Source organism: Populus nigra, chromosome 10 (genome assembly GCF_951802175.1).
Source record: "Populus nigra chromosome 10, ddPopNigr1.1, whole genome shotgun sequence".
NCBI classification, from domain to species: domain Eukaryota; kingdom Viridiplantae; phylum Streptophyta; class Magnoliopsida; order Malpighiales; family Salicaceae; genus Populus; species Populus nigra.
Window position 1 is genome coordinate 3,441,814 of NC_084861.1, and position 27,843 is coordinate 3,469,656.

Below are 27,843 nucleotides of genomic sequence, written 5' to 3' on the forward strand. Positions count from 1 at the left end.
GTTATTATTTTATAATTGTTATTTGCTTTTCGCTTATTATTTTTTAATTGAAATTTTTTATCTATCAAATTTGATCCTCATTCTTTTGATTGTTACTTATTTTATTTAAAATAATTTATGAAATATTAATTATTATTAATTTAATTTCCTTATCTTTCAATTTTTTTATTTTTTAGATTTGATCTAATTTATTTTGATTATTGTTTACTTTATTTGAGATAATTTATGAAATTATATTTTTTTCAATTTCATTCGACTTTTTAATTTGTAAGATATGTTCATCATTATTTTAATAAACTTGAAAAAAATAAAACGTTAATAAGTTATTTTTCAACTTATTTTTCATAACATAACCAAATAGTAGAAAATATTTTCCATTTTATTTTTTATTATATTATCAAATATTAAAAAATAATTTACTTTTTTTAAAAAATATTTTTCAGCAAACAAACGGGTCTATATAACCTGAAACTCAACCCTGTAGCCGGGTTAATACCTACTGAATTTAATAACTATGGTTAGAAGCTACAAGACACCATGCTTTAAACGATTCGAACGCATCCAATGGTCTATTTTTACCCAAAACGCATCCAATAGAAGTTACAAGACACCGGGTTCAATATTTCTTTTAGAATTTTTTAACGGTATTGACTCTATCAGAGTCACGAGAAGGTCCAGTCCAATTTCCCCTTGATTAAACGAAGAAAGCATCGAGCATATGGCTGCCATCCACCCATCATTTTCCACGTGGCAAAGGCCAATTCGAACACTCTTCCCCAACGCGTGTATTACACTCCAGCAGTCTAACGAAGTGCTTATTGAATTTTGAATAAATTTAAGAGAAATCAACGAGTATCCTTACATCAACGATTAAATGTCATCTAAATACATTTATTATATTTCTTAAGAATTATATTTTGAAAAAATAAAATTAAATATCTAAATAAAAATGAATAATATTGATTATATATATACATTGTGTTGAAATTTATATATAACAGAACTCGAGAACTTTAAACCAGTAAAAAACAGGTAACGTGTCGATACTAAAATATATACTTAAAATTTTCAAATTTGAAATGGTTTGGAGGCACTTGGAGCACACTCTTCTCTACAATGTTTCGATGTATTAATACTTAGTGTAATACGATAAAAAAATATTTTTTAATTAAAAATATATTAAAATGATATATTTTTAATTTTTAAAATTAATATATCAAAAGTATAAAAAAAATAATTTAATATCTTTTTATAAACAATGAATCAACAACGGCATGATAAATGTTGGACGTGGACTGCTCCTAGGCGTTAATATCCAAGAAGTAGCAACATTGAATTTTGAAGGACAGCGATTTTAAAAGGATAAGGCTATTAGAGATAGTTCGGGGCTGCTTGTTAATTTAATAATCTCATTTGTAGGAAACCTTCCACCTCGATACAGCTCAGCAACAGCCCGCAGAAAGAAACGCCTAGAATCATCTTAAACCTGGAAAAATAAAGTAAGAGTAATAAATAGATTAATTTTAATGCGGGTTCGCCACGTAGATAAATAAATATCATCACAAATAACAAAGGGTGTTAACAGCGTCAGCAGGTTAGGGGTTTATTCGAAAAAATTAAGGTTATTGGGTTATTTGATTAACTTCTGAGATATTAGATTAATTTTAATTAATTATTTTTATTAAAACAATGTGAATTTTTCTTTATGGGAAAGATCTCCTCGAAAAGACCGGACCAAGGTTTAACTTAATTTTAATTAAATCAATCAAGTCGCAAATCAATCTTATTAATATTTTTATAGTCAACATAAATTTAATTTCGAGTTATGGGTTTCTCAAGTCAACTCCTTCACTTAACAACTATGGTTAACACTAACACAGTCTAAATTCCTGGATTTATAAACAATAGAGATTAGAGAGGCTAAGTTTTTGTAGATTAGGCTCCCATAAATAGTGGGGTCCCTCCTTGTGGGCAGCGGTTACGACGAAGACACATGGCAGCAACCCAGACCAAACTTTTTGAGTGAATTCTGGACTCTGGAGGCTGTTTGGTGCCCTGCTGGTACATATTAAAAATAAGTTTATCATGAGAAAATATTAAATCAATAATTTTTATATATTAATATTAAAAATATAAAAAAATTATTTTCATATATATATTTTTTAAAATTAAAGTAATACGACGAGTAAAACGTGTGTGATTGGCTTGCTGGACTGGTTTAGACTTTCTTATATAAATGTAAGGTAGGAAATGAGAAAATTGTGGGAAACTAATATTTTAATCATTTTACCCAAATAAATATACAGACAACAACATCAACAGCAACAGCTTCGTTCTATGATTTTGTTTTTTTTGTTTTTTTTTTTTGAATCATAGGAGGGGTTGATGAGAGAATTTTGATCCTTTTAGGAGGAGGAGGAGGAGGAGGAGTAGGAGGCTTCTTTTGAGTCTGTGTTTTACTTTTTATTTTTTGGTTTAGAAGAAGGCTCTTGCTGCTTTGAATTACTTTTCTTCAATTTGTAGGCTGAAAAAGCAAATGATGAGGTGGTGGGTTTCTGCTCTGCAATTAACAGAGCTATTTGTAAGCACGGTAGTGCATTTGCTATTTGGGTTTTACGTATTTAGCACAGCTTTGGCTGGTGATCTTTCACAGGCTATGAATGAATGGTTTTCCAAGCCTAATGTGCATGTTGTTGTTAAAGAGGAGGAGACCAGAGAGACGACATCTTCATCAACAACGAAGACGACGACCAGCGTTGATGACTTGCCACCTATTGTGTTGGTTCATGGAATCTTCGGATTTGGCAAAGGGGTAATTTATTTTTTCTTGTCATGATATATTAAATAGATTTTTAGTTGCATTTTGTGCCTTAAAATAAATCTCTTTTTGGTCCACGGGGTTTTGATTTTCTATTTGGTTCCAGAGATTGGGAGGTTTATCGTATTTTGCTGGAGCAGAGAAGAAAGATGAGAGGGTCCTGGTGCCTGATTTGGGGTCTCTAACGAGCATCTATGATAGGTAATTAGTTAGCAAATGCTTGCAATTTAGGGGTTTTCATTTTGGCAATACATTCTCTTTGGTTTGTTCTTAATTCGAGTGCTTCTTCTTTCTGGGTTTCAGGGCACGCGAATTATTCTATTATTTGAAAGGTGGGCAAGTTGATTATGGAGAAGAACACAGCATGGCTTATGGCCACTCACAATTTGGACGGATTTATGAACAGGGTTAAATGATCTCCCTTCAATTTTTTTATATTTTATTTTTAAATTTAGTTTTGATTTTTGAACTATTTCTTTATGTTGTCTTTTCTATTCGATCATTATCTGTGTTTAAGTTTGAAATGTCTTTGATTGTTGTGCTTGGAATGTAGGGAACTATCCTGAATGGGATGAGGATCACCCTATTCACTTTGTTGGGCATTCTGCTGGGGCGCAGGTTGTTCGCGTACTGCAGCAAATGCTTGCTGACAAGGTTAGTCTAGTTTATGTTTTGAACAGTCATCAAAGAATGTCTTAGAATTTCAAGTTTGATTGTATGTTTGTTCATGATGACTTTGTAGGCATTTAAGGGGTATGAGAACACTTCTGATAAATGGGTGCTAAGCCTCACCTCCGTGTCCGGAGCATTCAATGGGACTACAAGGACCTACTTAGATGGGATGCAGTGAGTGTGCTTTCCGAACTTGGTCTTCTATTTGAAACTTCTCTCTAGAATTCTTAAGGTTTCAATTACTTGAACGATATTGTCTTACTGACAATGTATAGAAAATTAGTATGATTTGAAATTGCTAATGACATCAGTATGTAGCTGCAAGATTTGGGACTCAATGATGCCTATATAAAATACTTTATTTTAATTTTCTCACTAATGACTGAGCATATACTACCATAGATTTGGTAATCAGAAAATAATCAAACACTGGTATTCACCCCCTTCTTTAGAGATTTTCCCAAATGATGTGGTTGTTGAATTAATGAAACCCTTATTTCTGGTTTGACGTTTTCCTTTCCTCTTTCCCTTTTCATATCCTTCGTTTTGTTTTTTCTCAAAGAAAAATTCTGCTTTGTATTTAATTGACACTCCCTTTTCATTATTAGTTGCTCTTGAATAGAACTCTATCAATTTGCATCTAAATTTGGGACTGCATTTTCAATATTCCAGGCCAGAAGATTGGAGAAACATGAAACCAATTTGCCTGCTTCAGTTCTGTCGCTTAGGAACAATAATTTATGATTGGCTTGACATTCCTTGGCTGAAGGCTTACTACAACTTTGGATTTGATCACTTCAACATGTCCTGGAAAAAAACGGGCATTTTTGGTCTTATTGACTGCCTGTTGGGGAATACAGGACCCTTTGCTTCTGGAGATTGGATACTTCCTGATCTTACAATTCAAGGGTCTATGCAACTCAACTGCCATTTACAAACCTTCCCTGATACGTACTATTTCAGCTATGCCACCAAACGCACTAAAAGAATCTTCGGTAACACTGTTCCTTCAGGCATATTTGGAATCCACCCATTGCTTTTTATAAGAGTGTTGCAGATGAGCCAGTGGCGTCATCCTCCAGATGTCTTTCCCCCTTATAAAGGATACAGGTGCATTCTTTTATCAATATATCATTCGCAATTGATTTAATTAAGAATAGAACGCAAAAGCTTTCCTATAATTACTTAATGTTTCATATTAGGATCATTTTAATGACTTTGACTTCACGTTTCATTTTCTCATATCACTAATGAAAAATATTTTTAATTAATCAAATTTTACTTAAATCATCAGTGAGCTTGTGAGAACTATTGCACATGTCTTTCGATTGTAGAATCCCAAATGAATTATCCTCTGTGATATGCTTAGTTTCTAGCAAGAATTCAGGAGATAGAACATTGTACTGAATTTCAACAGCAATGAAACATCTGAGAAGCATAATCAAATTGCATGATTGCTTACACCTTGAGTGAATGTGTGCACAGGGATGAGGATTGGCAGGACAATGATGGAGCACTCAACACCATATCTATGACCCACCCTCGTATTCCGGTTGAACATCCAAGCCATTTTGTTGGGCATGATTCGGAGTGCCAACCCTTGCAGCCAGGAATATGGTTAGTTATAACACTTTCAGTGTCTCTGTCTTGGATGGATACTTAAATACTAACATAGTCACTCACATTCTTTTAGCATGTCCCTTCATTATGTTCAATGATGCAAGGTGTTCTCCTTGCTGTATCTTGCTTAGTAAATCACAAAACAATAGCTACCTTTAATGAATACCCGAGTCATCTTGTCGGATATTATTCAATGTGTCAACCCTTGCAAGCGAATGCCCGTTTAATTTTAACACTTCCAATGTCTGTCTTGGATAGTTGGATAGGCCATGTGCTAACCTCAGTTACTAACATAGATGTAATTATTTAGCATAAAGCTTAGTCATGAAAAATAGCTAGTTTTGTTATATGGAGTATTTACATCATAAACATTTAACAATAGCTACAGAGTAGCAGCCATACAAATGCCTGTCATTTGAGTTTTTCATATAAGACATTCCAAATCCCTAAGCATTCTATTTTAGCTCTAAAACTATATGAAATTTTGCCTTCTATTCTGCAGCATTTTTATGTTGCCAACTAGTAGAAGACAGTACATTGCCATGCCGTATATGATCTGCAAAAGTAAAAATTGCAAGGGTGTTTAGATGAAAATCGGCTGAAGGAGGCCATTAGAGTCACACGAAATGTGCATGGTTATCACAAAATTTTTTATTCAAGAGCTCTGAAGGCATGGACTTTAAGCCCATTTTTCTCCTTTGAGAGTCGTGCCTTCTTGCTCCTTGCATGTTTATAGAATGATTCCCCGAACTTTTACTGCTTGCTTTAAGAAAGAAAAAAATAGATATATTGTTAAGGTAGCTTACACATGCAGTTTATTTGGGGAACTTTTACAAAAGCATCTCAATATTTAGTGGACATGCGAAAACTGTTGAATTCAAGTTATAAGCTGAGTCAAGTTTTAGATCTATTTATATGTTAAATTCAGATTCAGTAATCATTTTGCACTCCATCCTAAGCTAACACGGAGGTTTATCTGGTTTAATGCAGGTATTACAAGATTGTGGAAGGTGATCACATATTGTTCATTGTGAATAGGGATAGAGCAGGAATTCAATTCGATATGATATATGATAGTATTTTTGAGCGTTGCAGAAAATATGCCTGTAGGAAGAGTCGACAAACGTTACCAAACGAAATCCATCAATAGTTCAGAGTCTTTTACTCAATAAACAACTAGGAAAACAAAACCCATCACAGGACACAATTCTTTGCCTCCCTCACTTGTCTCTGTAATTGTAATTTTTTTTTGTGTAAGGAATTGCCATCTTCAGCAACGTTAAAACTGGTTTGAGGTCACAGCTTGAAAGACACTCCTAAGCTTTCTATTACAGTCATCTCATCCTGTTTCCGTTCTATTTTCTGGTGATGACTTGTCTAATTTGTAGCCGTCCAGAAATAATAGTTGCATGCTGGCAACAGATTAAATTGTGCTTTTAGTCCTCCATGGGAAATTGATATTGGTGGTCAATTTTTATTTTTTGTTTGAAATCAATATTTTTAATTTAAAATTAATTTTTTAATATTTTTAAATCGTTTTAATGTTTCAAGGTAAAAAATAAATTTTTTAAAATAATTTCTTTTGCAATATTTATATATAAAAAACTTTTTGAAGCGTAACTTCCGTATATACGATCAAATCCTGTTTTAAAGGTTTGTGACTATGGATAAACATGGACGGGGTTAGCAACAATCACGGATGTGATGTTTGGTTGCATTGTATCTTCCAGTCACTGATAATATGGAAGGAGAAGCCATGGATGGAAAGTTGGAAACAAGCAAAATTGCATGCATTCAAATGCATCTCACAATATATATATATATATATATATATATATATATATATATATATATATATATATATATATATATATATATAAAAAACACGGAAGGATAGATAACAACACAAAAACACATAATCTAGACACTCGGTCTAAAAAAGCAAACAACATAAACCAAAACAAAAAACGTAACAGACCAGTCGTAGCACACTGAAGATAATGGTGTTCGATACTGAATTGCTTGTCCTAAATATTAAACATGTATCATGTCTCATATTTGGATAAAGGGAAGTCACTAGATGGATCATACCTCTTACCCTCCTATAAAAAGAAAACAGGGATACGAGGAAAATCGGATGCATATATGCAGGAGGGAGGAGATATACAGAAAACCTCTTATCTTCTCTGGCACTAGATCTTTTTCATTCATGACAGAATCCAGAAAACTAAATGAAAATAAAAACACTTCCATATACAGTAGTTAAAATCTCAAAAAAGAAGCACTGACTGTATGCAACAGTAATTCAGGTTCCAGAGAGAAGAAACGATAAAGGCAAATGGGTGGTTCAGAGAATGGAGCACCCGATAACCAAAATAAGCCCACCGAGACAAGCCTCTCACCAGATTCCATAATCAATCTAGATCAGTAAGTTCACCTTCATTAACATTGATCCTGTCAAATCAACTATTTTGTTTTTCTTTCGAAAAATTATTAGCACTTGAGATTTTCTTTATAATTATAATCAAACCACCTTCTGTTTTCCTACGTTGTGCTGGTGCAATGGCCTGGCTCTGCTCTGGTTGCTAGCTGCTCATTTAGGGTTTCACAGTTTTGATCATATATATGTGTTATAAAATTTATTTTTGAATGGCTAGCTGAATAATAAGGTACTTGAAAGTGATGCATAAATATATATGGAACTATATTGCAGGGGCGATCCAACGTTGTTCGAGCCATACTGGAAGAAGATGGGAGACAAGTGTACGTTGGTGATTGGAGGGTGTGATTTGATGAGTTATTTCAGTGATAATAGCAACATTTGCTGGTTTTTGCAGCCACAACTTGGCGATGCCATAAAGGGACTGCATCGTGTTGTTGGAAATGCAGTCCCCGACGGTCGCCACATCGTGGTTGGGACCGGTTCAACACAGCTCCTAATGGCTGCTCTATATGCCCTCTCTTCTCCTTCCACTAGTCACCCCGTCAGTCTCGTGGCTGCTGCTCCTTATTACTCGGTACGTAGCTACCCCTCACAGTAGAACTACTGCATAATGTTTGATTGCGTAGTTATTTTTAAAAGTATTTTTAAATTAAAATAATATTTTTTTATTTTTTAAAAATTTATTTTTAATATTAATAAATCAAAACAATAAAAAAATAAAAAATAATTTAAAGTAAAAATATTTTCAAATTTCTTGAAAAGCACAACCATGCTACAAAAAGGGACCTAAGTTAAAGGGGGCATGGCATCCCAAATCGTGAAATATTTTACATTTTAGTAATAGATTTTTTAAAAGTTTTAATTATATCTTTCAGTTTAACATGTTTTATATCCCAAAGATTGTTTATCTTCTTAGTTATCCCTAATACTAGCTATATATCTGGTTCCACCGGCCCCTCCCTCCCTCCCTCATCAAACTAACTTATATATTCTTTATTTATTTTGAATTGAACACTTAGATTAATTATTCTATTAGATAGTATTTAATTACTTATTCATGGAACTCAACTATAATCTTGAATTCGTACCTTCCAATCAACCTGTCTGGAAAAAATTTACTTACAATTTTTTAATTTTTTTGCTTTGATAGTACTAAACACTAGATCTGGATGAGCAATGATAATGATGTAATCATGAAAAACTTCAAACGTGATTACGTTGTCTTGATGGAGATTAGACTGATGATTGATATGCAAAACAAATCTTTTATCAAGATAAAGGATCATCTGATAAGTTAGCAAATATAAGAGAAATGTGTGTGTGAAAATTAAGAGAAATGTGTGTGGAAAAAGGATCTATGCAGAGCAATGAGAGTAATATACGGAGTTAAGTATGCTTGAGTGAGCCCATTTAAGTTTATTTTTTTTTACCTAGTAACCTCAAGCATTTATAGGTACCAAAGGTTATATAAATTTACCTGACAAAGAAAAAAAATTAAAAAAAAATATCTACTTGCTTAGAAAGTTGAGTAAATGATAAATATTTCAAGCATATCATTAATATCAAAGGTCATTAATGCATATCATTAATCAATACATAAATGGTGGCCAGACAAGGAAAGTTTATGCAAAGTTAGGCTCAAGAACAACAACTAGCCGTAAGAAAAATACTTGTTATCCAACCAGTTCCAAAAAAAGTTAAAATTAAAAGTGTCTTAACTCCTAACAAGAGTGTCGGTGCTCAATTTTGAGCTTGGGATGCCAAAGCACCTACAACACATGCTGCAGGACGGCCCCTAGGTGTAGAGTAATGCTTAGAGATGGCTATTGATGAAGATGTTGGCATGAGATACTTTTTAGAGAGGTTTATTGGCTAGAAACAATGGCCTAGCCGCGAGGTCTTTTTTTCTCATTTTTTTTCTTTCCTACCTTCTGTTGGGTTGAAGTTAAGGGTTGATTGGGCCAAGACTAGAGAGAATTCAACAGGAAAGAGACCGAGTGAGGGGGAAGACACAGAATAGCCAGCCCTAGCCCAACATGTTTCTTAAAGAGAAACTAATATTTGTAACGTGAACATGTCTGGTTTGTGTCAAAGCCAGGGAGAACTTGTGCTTGGTGTTTGGAGCGTCGGAGAGCAGGAACAAAGACAATTGATTATTATAAAATAGCAAATCAAAGTGCTGAGACAATCCGTCTCCCTGTTCTGCACTTCCTAACCTTTATAATTTACAACAGTACTTGCGATACTGTGCTGCAAAACCTCCTGCGCTTGCTTAATAATATTAATAGTATAATACTAATTAGTTCTCAAGTTAATTATATTATATGCAATTGTCTTACAACATCGCTGCAGATGCTTCACTGCTTGCATGCATGTATGCATATTATTCACATGTGTATATATATAAAATTAATACTACAGGTTAAAGCTTCAATAATGTGATTGCATGCTTCCATTGGTGTTAGCAAGTTTTCTTCATGTTAATGTTACTCAACTGAACAAAAAATTGTATACTGGTTTCTCACCTCGTGGTGTGCCTATAGTGAAAAAAGGAAAAATGAATTCTCTCTGTCGATTATTCTCCGTACAAGATTAATTGATATATGTGGCGGCGACATTTATTACCTGCAGGGATATAAGGATCAGGCAGAATTCCTGCTTTCAGGACTCTATAAATGGGAAGGAGATGCACATACCTTTGATAAGGATGGACCTTATATTGAGGTCGTAACCTCGCCAAATAACCCTGATGGTGCTATCCGAGAAGCTGTGGTGAACCTCGGGGAAGGGAAGCTTGTGTATGACCTGGCCTACTACTGGCCACAATACACGCCCATTACTGATCACCCTTTGGATCATGATATCATGTTGTTCACATTTTCCAAATGCACTGGACATGCTGGCTCCCGTATAGGGTGAGCAACACGTATTCCACTCTAATCACGTCGTTGTTAAGAGAAGGTCGTATTAATGCCATGATTTAATGTTAGTGAAAGTGATAAGAAAATCGCCATAATATACATGTCATTCTACTTAAAGTATGTTTACATACTTGGTAGTTCATCTTGTTCCTTTCTGCTAATTCTTTTGTTTCCAAATTGAAGCTGGGCAATTGTCAAGGATAAAGAGGTAGCTAGAAAGATGACCGAATACATGCAGATCAGCTCCATTGGTGTATCCAAAGAATCCCAGCTTCGAGCTGCCAAGATTCTTGGAGTACTCAGCGAAGGTTGTCAACACTTTAGGACTGCTGATTCAGAGAACTTCTTCGAGTATAGCCATAGAATTATGAGAGAAAGATGGGAGAGCCTGCAAAATGTTGTCAAAAACAGTAAAATCTTCAGTCTGCCAAAGTTCCCACAAGATTACTGCAACTTCACCGGGAAGTACACAGATTCAAATCCTGGTAATGCTCGTAATAAGATGATTATTATTATTAGTTTTGAAATAGGACAACCTAACTTTGTTGTATGCTCATCAGTTGAAAGGATTTTTTAATATATTTTGCTTTTTTGCCAACAGCTTTTGCATGGTTGCACAGCAAGGAGGATATAGACTGGGAGAGTCTTTTGCGAGAACATAAGATAATAGGAAGAAGCGGGGAGCGGTTTGGGGCTGATCCAAAATATGTCAGAATCAGTATGTTTAGTCCACCAGAAGCGTTTAGCCTTTTCTTGGAGAGGTTATCAGCAATCATCGAAAACACCAATGGAAATGTAGTGGGAGGAGAAGAAAGCTCGATCATCAAATAAATGCTCTTAGCCTACCTGTCTCGGAGAGCACTGAAGAATGGGAACCTAGCTAGGGATACTAGAGTAGTTTAAATTCATACATTCGATAAGGTTACTGCAGAATTTAAATGCGATATAGACATATTTGCTACAGCTTTGGACTCTATTTTTGAACACAGTATGGGATGTATAATTTCTATAAACTGTTGCCATATATACATGCATAATCAAAATATTTCTTATCATAGAGGATCTCCATGTTGAAGAGTTAGGCTGTCTTATGTTATAAATCATTACATTTAGAGAAAACATTCCTTCACAATGATTCCAAACTACTTGAAATAAATTTAGGAAACAATTTATAATTGATATCTAATTAATTAAGTGTAAACCTTAAATTTAGAAAAACAATTCACTGCATTTTTAATAATTTGACTGATAAATTTTTTTGTTAGTATTTACATTAACACATCATTTGTAATTATTTTACTAACGGAATCACAAATAAAAAACGCTCGTATGTAATTTATGGTCTGTCGTCTGTCGGTGAGTTTATCGTTAATAAATTTATCAATAGCTTTATAAATAGAAAATACACGCTAAAATTTTTCATTAAGGTTTAATTAATTAAAGAGTATTCTATTAATTTAAATTTAATGAGTTTTAATTTATATTTGGATGTTATCGATAAGAATACTAAACATAGTTTTAGCTAGTAATTGTTGCTTTAAACAGTTTTAAGTACTAATTTAACTATAAAAACAAAAAAATATTTTTCAAAAATAAATTTAACATCAAGGAGATTAATATGATAATTTTATATGTTATTATGAATATAGAAACATATATATTGTACATGAATGTTGTTTGGTATGAATAAATTGATTGACATGTATATCATGTATTGTAAACAACATTGTAAAGATTTTATGAAATTATGGTAGAAATATTTTGAAAGTTATTATCCTTGTTGATTTAGAATGTGTTTTGTTGATTTAGAATGTGTTTGGGAGTGTGGTTGTGGTTTTTTTTCAAAGTACTTTTCACTTGGAAATATATCAAAATAATATTTTTTTTATTTTTAAAAAATTATTTTTGACATCAGCACATTAAAATAATTTAAAAATATCAAAAAATATTTATTTGATGTAAAAAATAAAAAAAAATTTTAAAAAAAATTTTCTTAAAAATAATTTTGAAATGCAAAAATAAACAATATCTTATTATGTAATACTGTTGAGAAATAAGAAAGAGTCAAAGCATTAAAAATAAAATAAAAATGATTGTACGTATAAGAGTTTAAAGAGAATATATAAAAAATAAACGATTGAGAAATCAATAATATTTAATGGCATTGCAACATGTGAATGCTTACATGACTATTATTTTAAATTTATAAAAATGTTTATTAATACTTAATATTGTTAAATAATTTGCAATATATGACTACCTCACACATTCCATTAAAAGAGAATAATAAAAGCATGTGACATAAATTCTAGTTAAAAGTCTAATAACCTGCGGAAGATGATATTTCAGAAAGCAGAGCAAAACTTTAGCTTTGGAATGTGTTTGATCTTGCAATTCTCCTCACCTTTCAATCGCCTTGCAAGGTCTGGAGGCATGGAGTCCAAATACAGCTCTTGAAGTGTGGAAATGTTCTGCAAGCCTTCAGGAAGAAAAATCAAGCTTAAACAACATCTAAAACTAAGAGATCTTAAACTTGGAAAAGCCCCAGTTGCAATTTCAGTCCACTCCACCAGGAACTGAGAAGCAATCGTGAGAGTTTCCAGAGCCGGGAAACCGCCTGCATTGCAAAATTCTTTACCAATATGCTTTGCTCTGTAGGCTTCCCAGAGGTTGAGGTGCTTCAATTTCGGAAGCAACTGAAGGACTGAGGTTGGATTCTCCCATAAATAAGAAAAGGATAAAGTTAGACGGGTGAGGTTTTCCATGGAGGCAAGCCACATGGGAATCTCAATTAAGCCCCCATGTAAATAGAACTCTTGAAGAAGAGGTGGAGGAGAAAATGCATCCAATTCAGGAAAAAGAGCGCAATTTGTTTCTTCAAAAAAGCATTCCTCTGCTTCTAACGACAGGGATGCGAGGCTTTCCATCTTCTTTATTGCTGCAAACAGCTCACTGGCATGATCTACAGACACACGCTTAACGCCAAGATCTTTTATCTGAGTTAAGGCACTCAATTCTCTAGCAATCCCGTCTCCACCATAAATACCAGACAAAGTGTGGAGATTTACCAATTTTCCAATTCCCTCCGGAACTCTAATTTCACCACTATCAAAGCTTTTGGACATTAGAAGGTGTCTCAACTGCTGGATATGCAGGACTTCTATTGGTAGTTTTCTCAGATTACCACACATTCTTATATCCAAAGTTTGCAGTTTTTGAAGATTACCTAAAGTCCGAGGAAGCTCATCTAGATCCGAGTTAGCCAAGCCCAAGTACCTCAGGTGAATCAAGTCTCCTACTTCATCAGGCAAGTACGCTATCTTGCCATCCAAATCCAACACCAACAGAAACCGCATCCCACAAACATTTCCCATATAGGCCCGCGAGGGTTGAACCAAAAGAATCATGACGACGTTCGGCAGTGATTATAAATAAAGATCGAACTAGACGGCCTTCGACGTTAGGAAAGATATCCCTTCCACCATCTCTGATCGCCAAACGAACAGGTGAATTTGCAGTTTTAGAAACAAAATCTTGTTTCTCCAATTTAAGAATAGATAACTGGAGATAAGAGGCAGGGACTTTTACTTCAATCCCATCGTGTACTTCTTGAAGCATTCCTAGGTCAATCAATTCCTTAACAACATTTGCTGCTACATCCTCCATGATATCCCCTGGCTTGTCTTGTATAAGACCTTCAGCCAACAAAAGCCGAACTAGTTTTCCTATCTCTAAAGGATATCTATTGCTAACAAATGACGAGTAGTCTAGGCAGGATCTAAGATAATCAGGAAGCTTTGCATAATTTGATTTGCAACTTTCTGAAGAAGAACTCTCACCTGTGTTGTCAGCGACTCTTGATGAGCTTATTCCTTCTGCTGTTGATGTACTTGGAACAACACCAGCTTGAGATTTACTTCCATGAAATTCCTCAGGAACCAAGTCAGGCTTACCTATCTCTTGAGTGCAATTGAAATAAGGCATGGTTGGATATCATCAGCTCAACCAAGTCCTAATTTGCACCTGTTGTGCATCTCAAAACAGGGCTTGTATTACGAGATTATTTATTTTGTATCAAATTATCTGTCAACTAAAGTCAAAGTTAGAGATAGCAACGAACCCACCGAGGTGCTTCCTGTGCTTGAGTGGGGTGGAGATGAAAATAATGCTCGGTTAATTTAATACTCCCCGACTTTCCAACCTATCCATTAGCCGTGATTTCAACATTTGTCGAGGGATGATTGGTGCAGATTTTGATTTGTTTATCTAGTTCCCTACGATAAGAGATGGAAGTTTTGAGCACTCTTGACCATCTCCTAATGTTGAAAATTAGCTCCCCACCACAACCACCACCAGATAAGCTAAACACGTCATGGCCCGCCAAACAGTAATGTCCTCAGGAGTTTGCTCGCAGCTCTATGCTCATTCCTCTCCGAGACTCCGACTCCGTCCCCACTCTTTGGTGGCCGACATGGAAATATCATACGACTATCATTTTTGAAGCTGAAATATTGACACCATTCACTAAGGAGGGCAAACTCTAAACTAAAGAGTTTGAGCAAAGTCGCCCGTTTACACTCATCTCAATTCTCAAGGAATAAAATTCATTCCTCAGTCCACAGAGAAGGGCAATCAGACTAACTACAGGCCCAAAGAACCAAATTTCCCCTTGTTCCCCCTTGTCCCCAGCACAAAATTCGAATATACTGTAGGCTGAAAAACATTGAAATCCAATAACTGATGCAAATTTGCACAGGAAAACAAAAAAAAAAAAACCCTGTTTCAACCCTTCCAAAAACACTAGATAATACAATAATGATGCACAGACAGAAAGTGACGGCCAAAAAGAATAAGGTGGTAAAGCTTAATCAGCCATTTGACTAGCACAACCAACTTCCCATGGCTCCCTGTTTTTCCACCAGTTTTGTCCTAAAAAATTCAACATTACAGATTGGTAACCTCAAAGATATTGGAAATGCATCTTGATAGAGCCCTTTTGATGGAGCTCCTCTAGATAAGCCTAAGCTCATACTCGCCAGCCATTGTTATGTATCTCACCCATGGGAGAGCCTGATAACCACTTTTCTCAATAATCTTCAGGTATCGAACCTGCAAAGCACCAAATTTTAATTAAACAAGATTGAATTACCTGAACTTGCTCAAGCAATATTTTTAGAAATTTGAGTATGATTATATAAAATGAACTTTTATCATAATAATCTCTTATAGCAAGTTCCGATTAGACAGGAATTCACACTTGAGGTACCATAATTCATGGTTTGTAGTCAACACTAGCCCTAATTTGGAAATCGTAGCCCCTTTAACCTCATCCAAATTAAGACAAGGGAAACCAATTCTGGAATGAACTTCACGATAATTGATAATCCAAATCAGAGAGAGAGAGAGATAATTGATAATTCATGGTTTGTAGTCAAAGCTAGCCCTAATTTGGAAATCTTAAGGCAAGAGGAAAGCAATTCTGGAATGAACTTCATGATAATTGATTAGTCCAAATCAGAGACAGAGAGGTCATGCCATTCACCACAGGATAAATAGAACAGGTAACTGTGTTTGTGTAGAGGTCATGCCATTCACCACAGGATATCATAAAATAGAACAGGTAATTGTGTTTGTGGAGGTGTACCTGTATTCCTGAAACAGTAAAATATGGTATTTCAAATTTCACACGTATAGGAGCTTTTCTCTCAGGAGTTGCTTCTTCAGCAGTTATACTGGAAAGACTGAACTCTGCCCTCAACATGTACTCCTGAATAATATTTATATACATATAGAATAAAAACCAGGGAAGTATCATAATTACAGGAAAGAAAACATTTATAATTTACAATCCATAAAACAAACTACGAGCAAAAGTTAACAAACTACAAAATGATCCCATTTCTTTTTGGGAAAAATTAAAGTACCTTTCCACCAGAAAAAGATTTAATTTTCCACAATAATGCATCATTTTCAGGTGCATATGATGCAGACCCCATTGACGTCCGGATATTAGGATTGGAAGCATCAACTGGCACAGGCAACTCAATCTCAACATTTGTTGCAGTGCTGTACAGTTAAACTTTTATAAATACTCAGAAAACACAAACATCAGCCATCCCAAAACTCTGAGCAATTGATCAAATGGATACATAGCTACACTACTAATGTTAAAAACTTCATACCTACGCTCCTTGAACTGGCTCCTAGCCTTTACCATTATCTCAACACGACTTCTCGAATGCTTTTCAACTTGAGCTTCCACCCAAATCAGAGGCTTTACCTGAAAGAAGACACCATGGAACTCATCAAATGCTAATAAAAGTACTAAGGCTGTCCTCCTGTTTTTAAGAAAAACCTTCAAAACTACAGAACGAACCTGAGTGCTGAGTCTATATGTCATGAGATCAAAAGCCCCATCAGGTGGTATAAATGATATTGTCCGATCATTTTCAAATCGAGCCAAACGTACACACCTGAACCAAATTGCATATTTAGTTTCAAATGTCTAGATTGCCATGAGCAACCTTCACTCATAATAAATTGGCATTTACATCCACCTCCAAAAAACTGCGCAAACCAACACGAATTCAAGTAGACCTGAGACTTAAGCTACGTACTGATGAAATTTGATGTCCTCCAAATCAATGGCCTTTCCTTTTGTTGTCCGTCCTTGGGCCTCCAATAATATTCTATCATTTAGGCCAAGCTTACACTCAGGCATGCCACTGCAACATAACAACAGAAACTTGCAATTAAACATAAAGTTCTTTGCACATCATGCAACACATTGAACGTACATATTAATACTTATATAGAATGGTGCAGTCACCTATGTAATATTGCTAAAGGGTGGGACTAACTCCAATGTTCCTTTTCTAAGACAGTAAGTCCCCATCGACTTTGGTGCCATCATAATGAATACTGGCTCTGTTTTTAGAAAAGTGAGCATTCCCCTCATGTCAACTGATGCAAGCTAGTCGTTGCATTATGTAACTTAATTCATTGGGGAAAGAAAAACGAGAGGAAGAACTTGTGTAGCCATGTGTCGCAAAGAACTAAATTGAAATCTACATTTGAAACTAAATGTGTAGTTGCAACATTTCTCTACCACATTAATCAACAATAGTTTCTGGTATATTAAACTATGAGTTCCACAGCACATCAACTTACAGAAGTTGTGTAGCACATCGCAAGATTAGCATCACTAATGAGTGGGACCAAGCTTACAGAATAGTACCAGCAAGTAGCTGCTTTATAAACTAATATATATACCAAACCAACATCTGAATATCCTAAAAGTAATCTTGGCAATATGCAAGTACACTACCTTAAAGAATGATAAGCTCACCCATAAATGAACCAAGAAAAACTACTAGCAATGACTTATTTTTTCTGATTGTACCTTAGATATGTTCTCATTTTTAAAGCCCCAACAACATCGGACCTAATGACTTGCCCATTGGTGTTGACAAGTATATTGACACTCTCAACCACATCCAAGAAAACCTGAACAAATAATAACAAAGCTTCGTTATCATCCAGTTATTAATTATTTATTAAAGAAAAAACAACAAGAAGCTCTGAAAAAAGAAAAGAAAAGATAAGAAAATACCTCGTTCTTCTTGTAATTTATCCCTTCGCTGCGCCAAGACACTGCATTAGTGACAGCCATGGGAGGCCTCTGTGAAGTTTCCATCCTGTAGGCATCCGTCTTGATAAATTCGCTAAGAATTTTTGCTTCGGTGTACTGAGGGTAACCGAAGTCCATCATTTCATCAAGTAACTCATACTGACAAATGCACAACAAGGTCATTACCTCAATAATAATAATAATAAAAATAGCAAATGAGAAGATAAAATTCATTTAAAGAACTTACCACTACCACAAAGTTATCCCTAAGTGATTCTTCTTCTAATTCTTCAAAATAATGCTTAAAAACCTAGAGGTTAAAAAAAAATCAAAATAGAAATTATAATTTAGTAAATAAGAAACGGCATGGAAAGGATAATAATAAATAAATGACGGAATTACATCAACAACGCGGTGGAGGAAGGAGATGAGACTGGCAGCATTACAATTCTGCCTTGATGCGGCCATTAGATAAACATTGCTGTGTTGTATGAACATGTAAGAGACTCCATTATCATACACCACTGGATCTTGAGATTGCGGATCTCCCTGCACTCAACCGTAACCATAACCATAACCAGATCGATACACTTATTCAACTAATTGATTGATTATAACTAAAAATTCAATCCAATTAGGTTTAGATAAAGGAGAAACGAAGCAGGAGAAGGGAAAGGAAAGAAACCTCCTTCTCGATGAACTTGGTGAAGAAGCGCTCGGCCTGGACAGCAGAGACATCGCCACGGTAGTCGCGCCACACCAGAACGCGCCCCTTTATATCTAATAGAAACAGCGCGGACGCTGCCCCAGCCATTACTAGATCAGATCAGATCAGATCAGATGAGAACCGATGGTGATGCTGCTTAATTAATTGGAAACTGATGATGATGATGATGGTCGATGGACGATGACAACGGAATTGCAGCAAAATTTAATTTAATTTCACTTTAATAACTTGAATCATCGTCTCCTTCTTCCCTGTTTTGTAAATTTAATTTATTATTTCTGATTGGCGAGGATTCTTGACAGCTGACTGAATGTGTTTTCGTTTTTATATTTGAACCTAGAAAATTCAGCAAAATCAAGAAACGATTTCAATGTGAAATTACACAACTAATCCCTTAAATAATATCACGTAAATTATTTTAGAAACATATTAATTCAAAGTCTTACTTTATTATTTATGTCTAAAATTATAATTATTTTTTGCATAAATTACATTTTAATATTTAATTTATTTATAATTAAATCAGAATTGATGAATATTTTATTTTAATTCCTGACTAATAATTTTTATGTGCGTGATTTATTAAGTTTTTTAATAAGTTGATTAAATATAAATTATAATTATAAATAAAATAGAATAAATAATTTAATTTATTATTAATTCAACAATTAATTAATTTATATTTGAAGATCAAGTACAATGTCTAATAATTTGTCATGATCCCTCAAATATTAGAAAATTTATAAGTGGTTTGACTTAATATTTTAATGACAATTTTCTAAGTGTAATTATTACCATTTCATAAAAAATATTATGGTTTAGATATTATAGCATGAAGTATGTCTGATTTGTTAAATTATTTTTGTTCTTAACGCTATAATCATTGATTTTTTAAGTAAGATTTGAAACTATTTTCGAATTTCATTCCATTTTGTCCAAGAATTTCATAATCAATACTATTTGAGAATATATAAAATATTTTTTCTAATTTACCTAAGGAGATGAATCCTCTCTAAATTACTCAGATACCTTAATATAATTTATATTATACTTAATATTTGCTCTTTTATTACTTTTAATTATGACATCATGTGATTAGGATTAAAGTATAACACTTTTTATATAAAATAATTTAATTATATTAGGTCTAAGGATCACTCAACACAACTATCACGTGAATCTTTATATAAACATATGATCTCTCCATATGGAATTCTCTTACATGTCAATTTAGTGTATATGTCATTTAATAAACACCTATACATTAATTTCAGATATCCTTCGTACCTCAGTTTATAAAAGCAATTGTTTCCTTTTATAAATGATGAATATAATATATATCGGTCTCTACATTTCTAATTAATGTCAAGTCTTAATACAACATTAACCATAGACATTTAGGAACCATACTTTTATGCAATAGAAATCTTATAATTATAACAAATTTATAATTTACTATGCAAAATATTTTTTTTCACGGATTTTATCTTTACTCTAGATTCATTCACCAAATGTTATATTCATTAATCAAATATAAATTAATATTAAAGATAAAGAAACCTTTATTAATAATAAATATATTTTAAATGAATAAAATTAATATTACTTATAACCAAAAGATTGACTAAATGACATATTCACCAACACTTCATTCTTTTTTCTAGTATTGAGTTGTGCAAATTTTAAATTTAGAAGACATTCACTTAAAAATGTGTGTTAAAGAATTATATTTTAGATTTTATTTAATAATTTAAATTAAAATGGTTTTTTGTTATTTCATGATTAATACATAGGTAATTTATATATGTTTGTGTTTTATTGATAACCAAAATAACTTTTGAATATGGAAGTTACGACATTTTCAAAGAACATATAATGTAACAAACTTTGATCATAACAAATTTCAATGTAGGATTGTTTTTAAAAACCAAATACAAGCGTCTAGAAGCAATTGCATAACGATTAAGAACAAGACATAGACAACCAATATAACACACTTGACACTTAAGGGAACATAATGGATATGGAAAAGAAAAATGTTGTAACTGAGGGGTATAGCTGAATATTAGGTTCTGAGTTTGCTTTCTAGAGATTAATAATTCGAAAGTCACAAACTTCAGAGCCACTGGAGGCTTACCTGGTCGTTAACCTCAGAATTCTGAGAGATTATTCGAGGTGCGGATAAGCTGGTTAAGAGATTCCATTTCCAAGTCCTGCTCCAAGCGAATCTTATTGTTTAGTTTGTGGCTGATCAATGGTGTGATAGGGTACCTGCAGCATTTCTGGTGGTAATTGTGAAGAAGGTGGAGGTTGTCTTTATGGTGATTCCGAATCAGATGCGGTATTAGAAGAAGAAGGTTGTGTTTGTGTTTGCAGCGATTGCGATTTCGTGCCAACATTTGGAGAACGTGATGATTTTGATGGCAGTTGAGATGTTGTTGGGTGCCAGAGTTGCGACATGGTTGCTGTATCCACAGCGAAAAAAATATTGACGATAGATGGTGCTGAAATTGCCATGGCTATAAGAATAAGAATCAAATTTTAAAGATTAAAAAAATTATAAGGAGTAAAATTAAAAAAAATTTATAAAAATCAAGTGAACCCAGACAAAAATACTAAACATAGTAAAATGTTTAAAAGCTCGTAATATATGAGACCATGGATCTATGTCATATCAAGAAATTTATTATAAGTCAATTTAAAAATATAAATTTTTTAAAAAATTTAAAAGCAAAATGAAAACATAACAAAAAAAAAGCCTCGAGCAAACTCAGCAGCCAACCCGAGTCAACAAATTAAACATATAACCTAAGACATGAAATTGAGATGACCCCATAAATAGAAAAGTGAAAGAAATACCAGAAAAAAATATTCAAAGAAAAATACTTTAAAAAATATGAAAATCAACTCAGGCTAATCATTTAGATCTATGACCCGAGTCATAATATTTGGGTGACCCTATTTAAGGCAAACCCAAAAAAATAAAGAAACAAGAATCTTAATCAAACAAATATTGAGGAATGAAAATGAAAAAAAAAATCAATAAAAAAACAATGCAAAAAAAAAGCAATTAAAAGAATTAGAACTAAATTCGACATAAAAATTAAATGAAATTAAATGTTTAGGGATAGAATTGTAAAAAAACAAATCCATTAAGAAAATGATTAAAAAAATAACAATTAAAAGAGTTAGGACCAAATTTGACATAAAAATTAAATGAAAATAAATGCTCAGGGGTGGAATCCGAAAAAAAAATCTATCAAGAAAATGATTCAAAACAAAACAAATAGCAATTAAAAGAATAAGGACTAAATTTTAAAAAAAATTAAAAATCAAATGACCAGAGATGAAATAAAAAATAAAATCTAATTAGAAATAATCATTGTAAATAAAGCAATTGCAAATAAGAGAAGAGGGAATGAATCAAAAGAAAAAATAATTTGAAGGGCTGATATAATTTTTTACATGACCAACATGCAATTCAAGAAAGAAAGAGAAGGAAAAGAAAAAAAAGAAAAGAAAATCAATTTTTGGTCAAATTACACTGAACCACCATACACGCTACCTAGAAAGGAAGAAAATGTCGAGATAAATAAAATGATGCGGCAAAATCACAGTTACAATCATAGTTTTTAGACCTGGTCCGATGGCTGGCCCAGTCCAAGGCCTGGGTTTCGAGTTTGATCGGGTCTGCCGGGTGAGTTTTTTTTAAAAAAAAATAAAAAATGACGTCGTTTTAGTAAAAAAAACAAAAATTAACGGGTTGCAACCAAGTTTTTGACCAGGTCTTGTCGGGTCACGAGGTTAACTGGGTCACATCGGGTTTTTTCTTACCCTATTTTTTCTTTAACCCGACCTGGTTCTAACCCTGGGCCGGGCCGGGTTTCAAAACTATGGTTATAACCATCGAAGAGAGTCACACGCGCCATAGAAGGCGACAAAATTATTGACGCGTGGTCAACAACTTTTTTTGTTTTTTTTTATTTGTCAAAAACCAAAAATACCAAATATCAGCCCTAGTTGCTCTAATATACAACTCAAGAGCACTAAAATAGCCAATTATACGTCTTTGATATTGTGATGTAATATGTTTTTTAAAAGTATTATTCTATTAAAAATACATTACAATAATTACTTTTTTAGATTTATAAACTTTTTGACACCATTACTTCAAAATTATCAAAAACATAAAAAAATTAATTTAATATTTTTCAAGCAAACATGTTTTTAAAAAATATCCAAAAACAAAAACTAGTGCACTCTTAAATTGGTAAAAAAGTTAGTGACTAGCACAATTATGATACAAAATTAAATTAACACCACAAATCCTAATTACACATGTTTTTTTGGTCTTTTAAAAAGTATTTTTTACTTAAAAATATATTAAAACAATTTATTTTAGATTTATTTTTAATATCAAGATATTAAAATCATCAAAAAACACTAAGAACTCATCAATTTAATATATTTTCAAGACAAATACTCTTTTAAAAACCATAAAAAAAACAAAAACTACACAACCCTAAATGGTAAAAAAGTTAGTGACTAGCACAATTATGATACAAAATTAAATTAACACAGCAAATCCTAATTACATGTTTTTGGGTCTTTTAAAACTCTTACAATTAAATGAAAGACGTTTCAAAAACACACCATAGACTTGAAAATTACAATTTGTTCATCTTCCATTAAAAACCCCACTAAATATGCTGCTCCCTCCCAGTGAAGCCTCCCACTCTACTGAGGACACTACGATCATGGATAATTTTTGAACTACTTCTCGCATCTCTGGCCTATTAATTGCTTCTTCGCTCAAACACCAGTCAGCAATTTCTGCCATCTGCAACCAAATAGAAAGAAAAATCATGGTTATATATATTATTATCAACTTTTTTTATTAATTTAATTATTATATATTAAGTTATTGTCAAAGAATCATCTCAACCCAATAGCTTAAGCTGTTAGGTGAGGTCCTAAGATATGATTTATATTATTCTCTAACACACCCCCTCAAGTGAAAGCCCTTTGAGCTTGAAACTTTCACAGGCCCACATTATCTTGTGCTTAATTTTATCAAATAAATAGGGATAGTGAGATTTGAACTCGTGACCGCTTGGTCATCAAGGCTCTGATACCATGTTAAAGAACCATCTCAACCCAAAAGCTTAAGCTGTTAGGTAAGGTTCTAGAATATGATTTATATTATTCTCGAACAGCTATATACATGAAAAATGATTTATTAACATCATGATGTTATGCTGTTGAATTTGGTCAAAAACATTCATATTCAATTTCATAAAAAAAAAATACATAATAGAAATATACTGTTATTTGTTAAATCTAGGTGTATGTCAATTTTTTTTAAAATAAAATAAAAAAAACTAAAATAATACTGTTTCGGATAAAATAGTTAACTTGAATTAACTGAAACTTGAATTGACCTGATGACCCGAGCTTTTTGCTATGTCTATCTCGGATTGGTCTGCAAACTATGCCATTCACTGATTTTTCATTGTCGTTGTCTACTAATGTGTCCGATGTATAGGCTTAACGTAGAAATCCACGAGACAGATACAGTAATAAGATCAAGCTATATTTAAATATATAACCTTGTAGACATCCTCCATGGGGTAGCTGCTGCGAAGATTTTTATCTATGACATCTGCTAAAGCAGTCTCTGGATCTTTATCTTCAAAAATTTTGTAGACCTGACAGCATGTATCAGGTTAGTACTGACCATAGTTGCATATATATGATAATACAGAAAAATATATGCAAGAATTATATTAAGAATGATTGAGTAATTATGTGTAAAGCTTACAACTGTAATGAGTGATTTCATCTTGGTACTCTCTCGATTGTCACGCAAAAGTGCACGTTGTCCTGTTATCAGCTCAGCTAAAACTACTCCAAATGCAAATACATCAGTTTTGGAAGTCACCTGCAGCTCCTTCACAGATCTTTCCAAGCAGTACGTAAAATCAGAAAGACAGATCAATTTTCTCCTTTCTCAAACTAGAATGACACCACACACGCGCACACAATTCAATCAGGATATAACAGACTTACTCTGGTGGAAGATAGCCTGGTGTTCCTACCAGTCGTGTTGCTATTAAATCTTCATCACTCGTTCGTTCAACAAGCTTTGCCAATCCAAAATCTGCAACCTATAGAGCCAGATGATGATTAGCTAATTGTGTTTTCCATTTTAGAAGGTCTTGTCTGATAAAACGATGGAAGCTCGCTCTAACTTAGAGGAAAACCCATTTCATTTGGTCAAAGACTGTTGTGTATCATTAGAGAATGAAGTATGATGATGATGACAGCATAAAAAAACTGCTAGTAAAACATGTTTTAAGTACCTTTGCTCGTAGTCCCTCATCGAGTAGAATGTTACTTGTCTTTATATCTCTGTGCACATAGCGTGCTTTGGTGTGGTCATGGATGTATTCAATTCCCTTTGCAGCATCAAGTGCAATCTGTGCTCTTGCTGTCCAAGAGAGTGGCTGGTGACCTGATTCAAGACCCCATTTTTCAGCTGCTAGCTAGCTTTCTTGTCTGTTAAATGCCTAAATGTAAAGCTTTTGCAAACCAAATGCTCAACAAATTTGTAAAATATTCCATCTATAGGAAGTTGAAACCATGTTTTCCAAAGACATGCATCAATCCTGTCTTGTGATAACTAAATATGCAACTCATCAGTCTCAAAGAACATCCTTTTCAAAGGAAAAAATGACATAGTTCTCTTCTGGGTTCATTATGAACTATATACAGAGAGGTATCTTAGGCTTACCTTATAATACATTTAGCAGCAGAAAAGTCATCTTACTAAACTAAGAGGCATATGTTGTACCACTAATTTGAATACCTTTTAGCAATGGATCGTGAAGGTGATCACTAAGTGACCCATTTCGAACATACTCATAAATCAAGTAGAAGTGATCATCTCCACCGGCATAACCCAGAAGTTCCACCTGTTACACGATTTATAATTGGTAAATAGAGGCAAATGTTTCTTTGCAAAATTGCATTGAGATTGACGAGAATGGTTAATGATCACTCACCACATTTATGTGATGGATCTTACATAAGACCTTGAGCTCTGCAAAAAACTCATGGGATTTGTTTGATCTCATCTTCTTTACTGCAACCTCCTGAATATTGCAAGGAAAAATCGTATTTTCACACTTTTTTTTTTACCTTGGAGACCTTCTCTTATGAGCATGGGTTCGGGAGAAATCAAGAAAGAAGTCTATACCTGTCCTCGCAATAATCCATGGTACACACATCCATATCCACCCTCTCCGATTTTCTTCGTTTTGTCAAAGCTTTTTGTAGCCTCTTCAATCTCTTCTAGACTAAAGACGACCGGTTTTTCTGATTCAAAAGCTGTCCCATCTGCAGAATGCAAACTCGTCACTTACTGCAGGCTCTTTCGTCTCAGCAGAATTTAATGCTACCCTAGTTATTTCCATGTACAATAAAACTAATGCGACTTTTTGTTATGATTTTTCAGATTCCATAAGTAAATCTAACCTTCGTTACTTCCCTTGTACAGACTCTGCAAGGAAAATGCTCTGTTCGTGCTCATGCTTTTGGATACAGGTTTCAAGTCCTCCTCGCTGTTCTGTCGGCATCCTTTTCTCCTAAGAAGGAGGATTACCAATGTGATGATTGAAAGTGCTGTCAGAGAAGATAGTATGCCGACGATTATTATCCATTTGTGTCCCCTTCCTGATCCTGAATGGAAACAAAAGACAAAGATACATGTAAGAAAAATTACACAGGATTTTACTCAATTTCAATCAAGTTCTGCATTTCATGCAAACATACATACATGTATGCGATTAATTTTCTTTTCCCCGAAAAGACAAATATTGCTATGAAACATAGCGCATGATTACTCTCTCAAGATGGAAGAAACGGAGACATTGGAAACATAAATGATATATCTCCATTTATCTTCTATATCGATGAAATATTGAAAATTTGGGAAAGAACTCGTATTCACCTTTTCCAGAGGCCGGTTTACTGTCCATGGGAACAAACAGCACCCAATCCACATTTATGGAACTTGGGTTCTTAATCAGATTTATGTTCATGCTCTGTATGCCACCTACTGTAGATGATAGCCTGGTTGAAATATCTGATAATGTGTCATGCTGCTGAACAGTATATGTTACCACAATTTGGGATTTACTTTTTGTACACCCACACAAGAGATGCATGGAGAAATTATTTCTTGGATTAAACAACCTCGCTTCATCTTCAACCCACCAAGCTTGCCCATTAAAAATCTGAGCTGAAACATTAGAAAACAGTTCTCCTTGACTTACGTTGTGGATTGCATCATAGAAGTATCCAACAGTGCCATTGATATTTTTGCACGAGCAAGGTACCGTTACAAGATAGTCTTGTCGGCTTGCATAGGAAATAGAAATGATCTGAGCTGGGCTGACACCATAAATGGAAGCAAGCTGTTCTTTCTGTAAGCTGTCGTAGTTGGTATGGTACAGTGAGGCATTACAAATTTTGATGTCTTCAGAATCAGAGCAAGTAAATGGGTACATATTTGGTGAATTGGTGGAGTCATCAGAGGCAAAAACTATAGCTACTAGGGTTGCCTGTAAAGTGATCAGGAGACCAAGAAGGAAATTGTGGGAAGTCATGGTTGTAGAGCATAGGAATTTTTTTCCGTGAGAGAGGAAGAAAATGAGATGAAGTGATGGAGCTAGAAACCATAGTTTCTCCTCTTCATTACCTGTTTGTTTATTTTGTATCAGAACACAACAGTTAATTGTGTCGGGTTGACATTTTTCATGTGGCCCACCCCCTTTGTTTTTAGGCTCTTACAAGGAGAGTTGTAGTTCTCCATCTTGAATATGATATGGTTTTTGTAATTTCCAAAGTATTTCCCCCATCCATTATAAGATGATATAATTAATTATGTCGATGCTTACAATTTAGTGATTGAGACAATTTTGTCTGTTGATTTACCAATAAACACACTTC

At 33.8% G+C, this 27,843-nt stretch overlaps 5 protein-coding genes and 1 pseudogene across 5 annotated transcripts; 3 read left to right on the forward strand and 3 right to left on the reverse strand.

Annotated features, from left to right (window-relative positions):
* The first annotated feature begins 2,252 nt into the window (after positions 1 to 2,252).
* Positions 2,253 to 6,468, forward strand: LOC133706070 (uncharacterized). Its single transcript, XM_062131593.1, has 8 exons — positions 2,253 to 2,812; positions 2,925 to 3,019; positions 3,122 to 3,225; positions 3,372 to 3,472; positions 3,561 to 3,664; positions 4,163 to 4,600; positions 4,976 to 5,107; positions 6,101 to 6,468. Exons 1-8 carry the CDS (start codon positions 2,537 to 2,539, stop codon positions 6,258 to 6,260), a joined length of 1,410 nt encoding a protein of 469 aa, XP_061987577.1. The 5' UTR covers positions 2,253 to 2,536; the 3' UTR covers positions 6,261 to 6,468.
* Positions 6,469 to 7,448: 980 nt separating this feature from the next.
* On the forward strand, positions 7,449 to 10,472 carry LOC133705201 (tryptophan aminotransferase-related protein 1-like). Its single transcript, XM_062130336.1, has 4 exons — positions 7,449 to 7,537; positions 7,824 to 7,881; positions 7,948 to 8,127; positions 10,185 to 10,472. The coding sequence occupies exons 1-4, from the start codon at positions 7,449 to 7,451 to the stop codon at positions 10,470 to 10,472; spliced, it is 615 nt and encodes a 204-aa protein (XP_061986320.1).
* Positions 9,078 to 15,131, reverse strand: LOC133705638 (disease resistance protein RPM1-like; annotated as a pseudogene).
* Positions 10,695 to 11,500, forward strand: LOC133705640 (L-tryptophan--pyruvate aminotransferase 1-like). The gene is made up of 2 exons (XM_062130955.1): positions 10,695 to 10,959; positions 11,076 to 11,500. The coding sequence occupies exons 1-2, from the start codon at positions 10,695 to 10,697 to the stop codon at positions 11,303 to 11,305; spliced, it is 495 nt and encodes a 164-aa protein (XP_061986939.1). The 3' UTR covers positions 11,306 to 11,500.
* A 121-nt stretch (positions 15,132 to 15,252) lies between the features above and the next one.
* Positions 15,253 to 19,180, reverse strand: LOC133705639 (AP-1 complex subunit mu-2-like). The gene is made up of 11 exons (XM_062130954.1): positions 18,790 to 19,180; positions 18,507 to 18,653; positions 18,352 to 18,414; positions 18,087 to 18,263; positions 17,877 to 17,980; positions 17,092 to 17,199; positions 16,851 to 16,947; positions 16,657 to 16,754; positions 16,399 to 16,540; positions 16,119 to 16,241; positions 15,253 to 15,583 (listed from the first exon to the last, which is right to left on the reverse strand). Exons 1-11 carry the CDS (start codon positions 18,916 to 18,918, stop codon positions 15,485 to 15,487), a joined length of 1,287 nt encoding a protein of 428 aa, XP_061986938.1. The 5' UTR covers positions 18,919 to 19,180; the 3' UTR covers positions 15,253 to 15,484.
* Positions 19,181 to 23,344: 4,164 nt separating this feature from the next.
* LOC133704085 (lysM domain receptor-like kinase 3) lies at positions 23,345 to 27,576 on the reverse strand. Its single transcript, XM_062128826.1, has 10 exons — positions 26,843 to 27,576; positions 26,368 to 26,571; positions 26,090 to 26,229; positions 25,896 to 25,985; positions 25,700 to 25,805; positions 25,194 to 25,345; positions 24,901 to 24,998; positions 24,653 to 24,791; positions 24,441 to 24,539; positions 23,345 to 23,671 (listed from the first exon to the last, which is right to left on the reverse strand). Exons 1-10 carry the CDS (start codon positions 27,498 to 27,500, stop codon positions 23,510 to 23,512), a joined length of 1,848 nt encoding a protein of 615 aa, XP_061984810.1. The 5' UTR covers positions 27,501 to 27,576; the 3' UTR covers positions 23,345 to 23,509.
* Positions 27,577 to 27,843: the final 267 nt, after the last annotated feature.

Excerpts from the sequence above, each read along its gene's own strand:
- LOC133706070 (XM_062131593.1), top strand. The coding sequence starts at position 2,537 with ATGATGAGGTGGTGGGTTTCTGCTCTGCAATTAACAGAGCTATTTGTA. Across the intron at positions 2,813-2,924 it reads TCTTCGGATTTGGCAAAGGG|AGATTGGGAGGTTTATCGTA; the intron begins GTAATTTATTTT and ends ATTTGGTTCCAG. Across the intron at positions 3,020-3,121 it reads CTAACGAGCATCTATGATAG|GGCACGCGAATTATTCTATT; the intron begins GTAATTAGTTAG and ends TCTGGGTTTCAG.
- LOC133705201 (XM_062130336.1), top strand. The coding sequence starts at position 7,449 with ATGGGTGGTTCAGAGAATGGAGCACCCGATAACCAAAATAAGCCCACC. Across the intron at positions 7,538-7,823 it reads TCCATAATCAATCTAGATCA|GGGCGATCCAACGTTGTTCG; the intron begins GTAAGTTCACCT and ends ACTATATTGCAG. Across the intron at positions 8,128-10,184 it reads CTGCTGCTCCTTATTACTCG|GGATATAAGGATCAGGCAGA; the intron begins GTACGTAGCTAC and ends TATTACCTGCAG.
- LOC133705640 (XM_062130955.1), top strand. The coding sequence starts at position 10,695 with ATGACCGAATACATGCAGATCAGCTCCATTGGTGTATCCAAAGAATCC. Across the intron at positions 10,960-11,075 it reads GTACACAGATTCAAATCCTG|CTTTTGCATGGTTGCACAGC; the intron begins GTAATGCTCGTA and ends TTTTGCCAACAG.
- LOC133705639 (XM_062130954.1), bottom strand. The coding sequence starts at position 18,918 with ATGGCTGGGGCAGCGTCCGCGCTGTTTCTATTAGATATAAAGGGGCGC. Across the intron at positions 16,755-16,850 it reads CATATAGACTCAGCACTCAG|GTAAAGCCTCTGATTTGGGT; the intron begins GTTCGTTCTGTA and ends GTCTTCTTTCAG. Across the intron at positions 16,541-16,656 it reads AGCCAGTTCAAGGAGCGTAG|CACTGCAACAAATGTTGAGA; the intron begins GTATGAAGTTTT and ends TTAACTGTACAG.
- LOC133704085 (XM_062128826.1), bottom strand. The coding sequence starts at position 27,500 with ATGACTTCCCACAATTTCCTTCTTGGTCTCCTGATCACTTTACAGGCA. Across the intron at positions 25,806-25,895 it reads AGATCCATCACATAAATGTG|GTGGAACTTCTGGGTTATGC; the intron begins GTGAGTGATCAT and ends ATCGTGTAACAG. Across the intron at positions 23,672-24,440 it reads CCATGGAGGATGTCTACAAG|ATGGCAGAAATTGCTGACTG; the intron begins GTTATATATTTA and ends ATTTGGTTGCAG.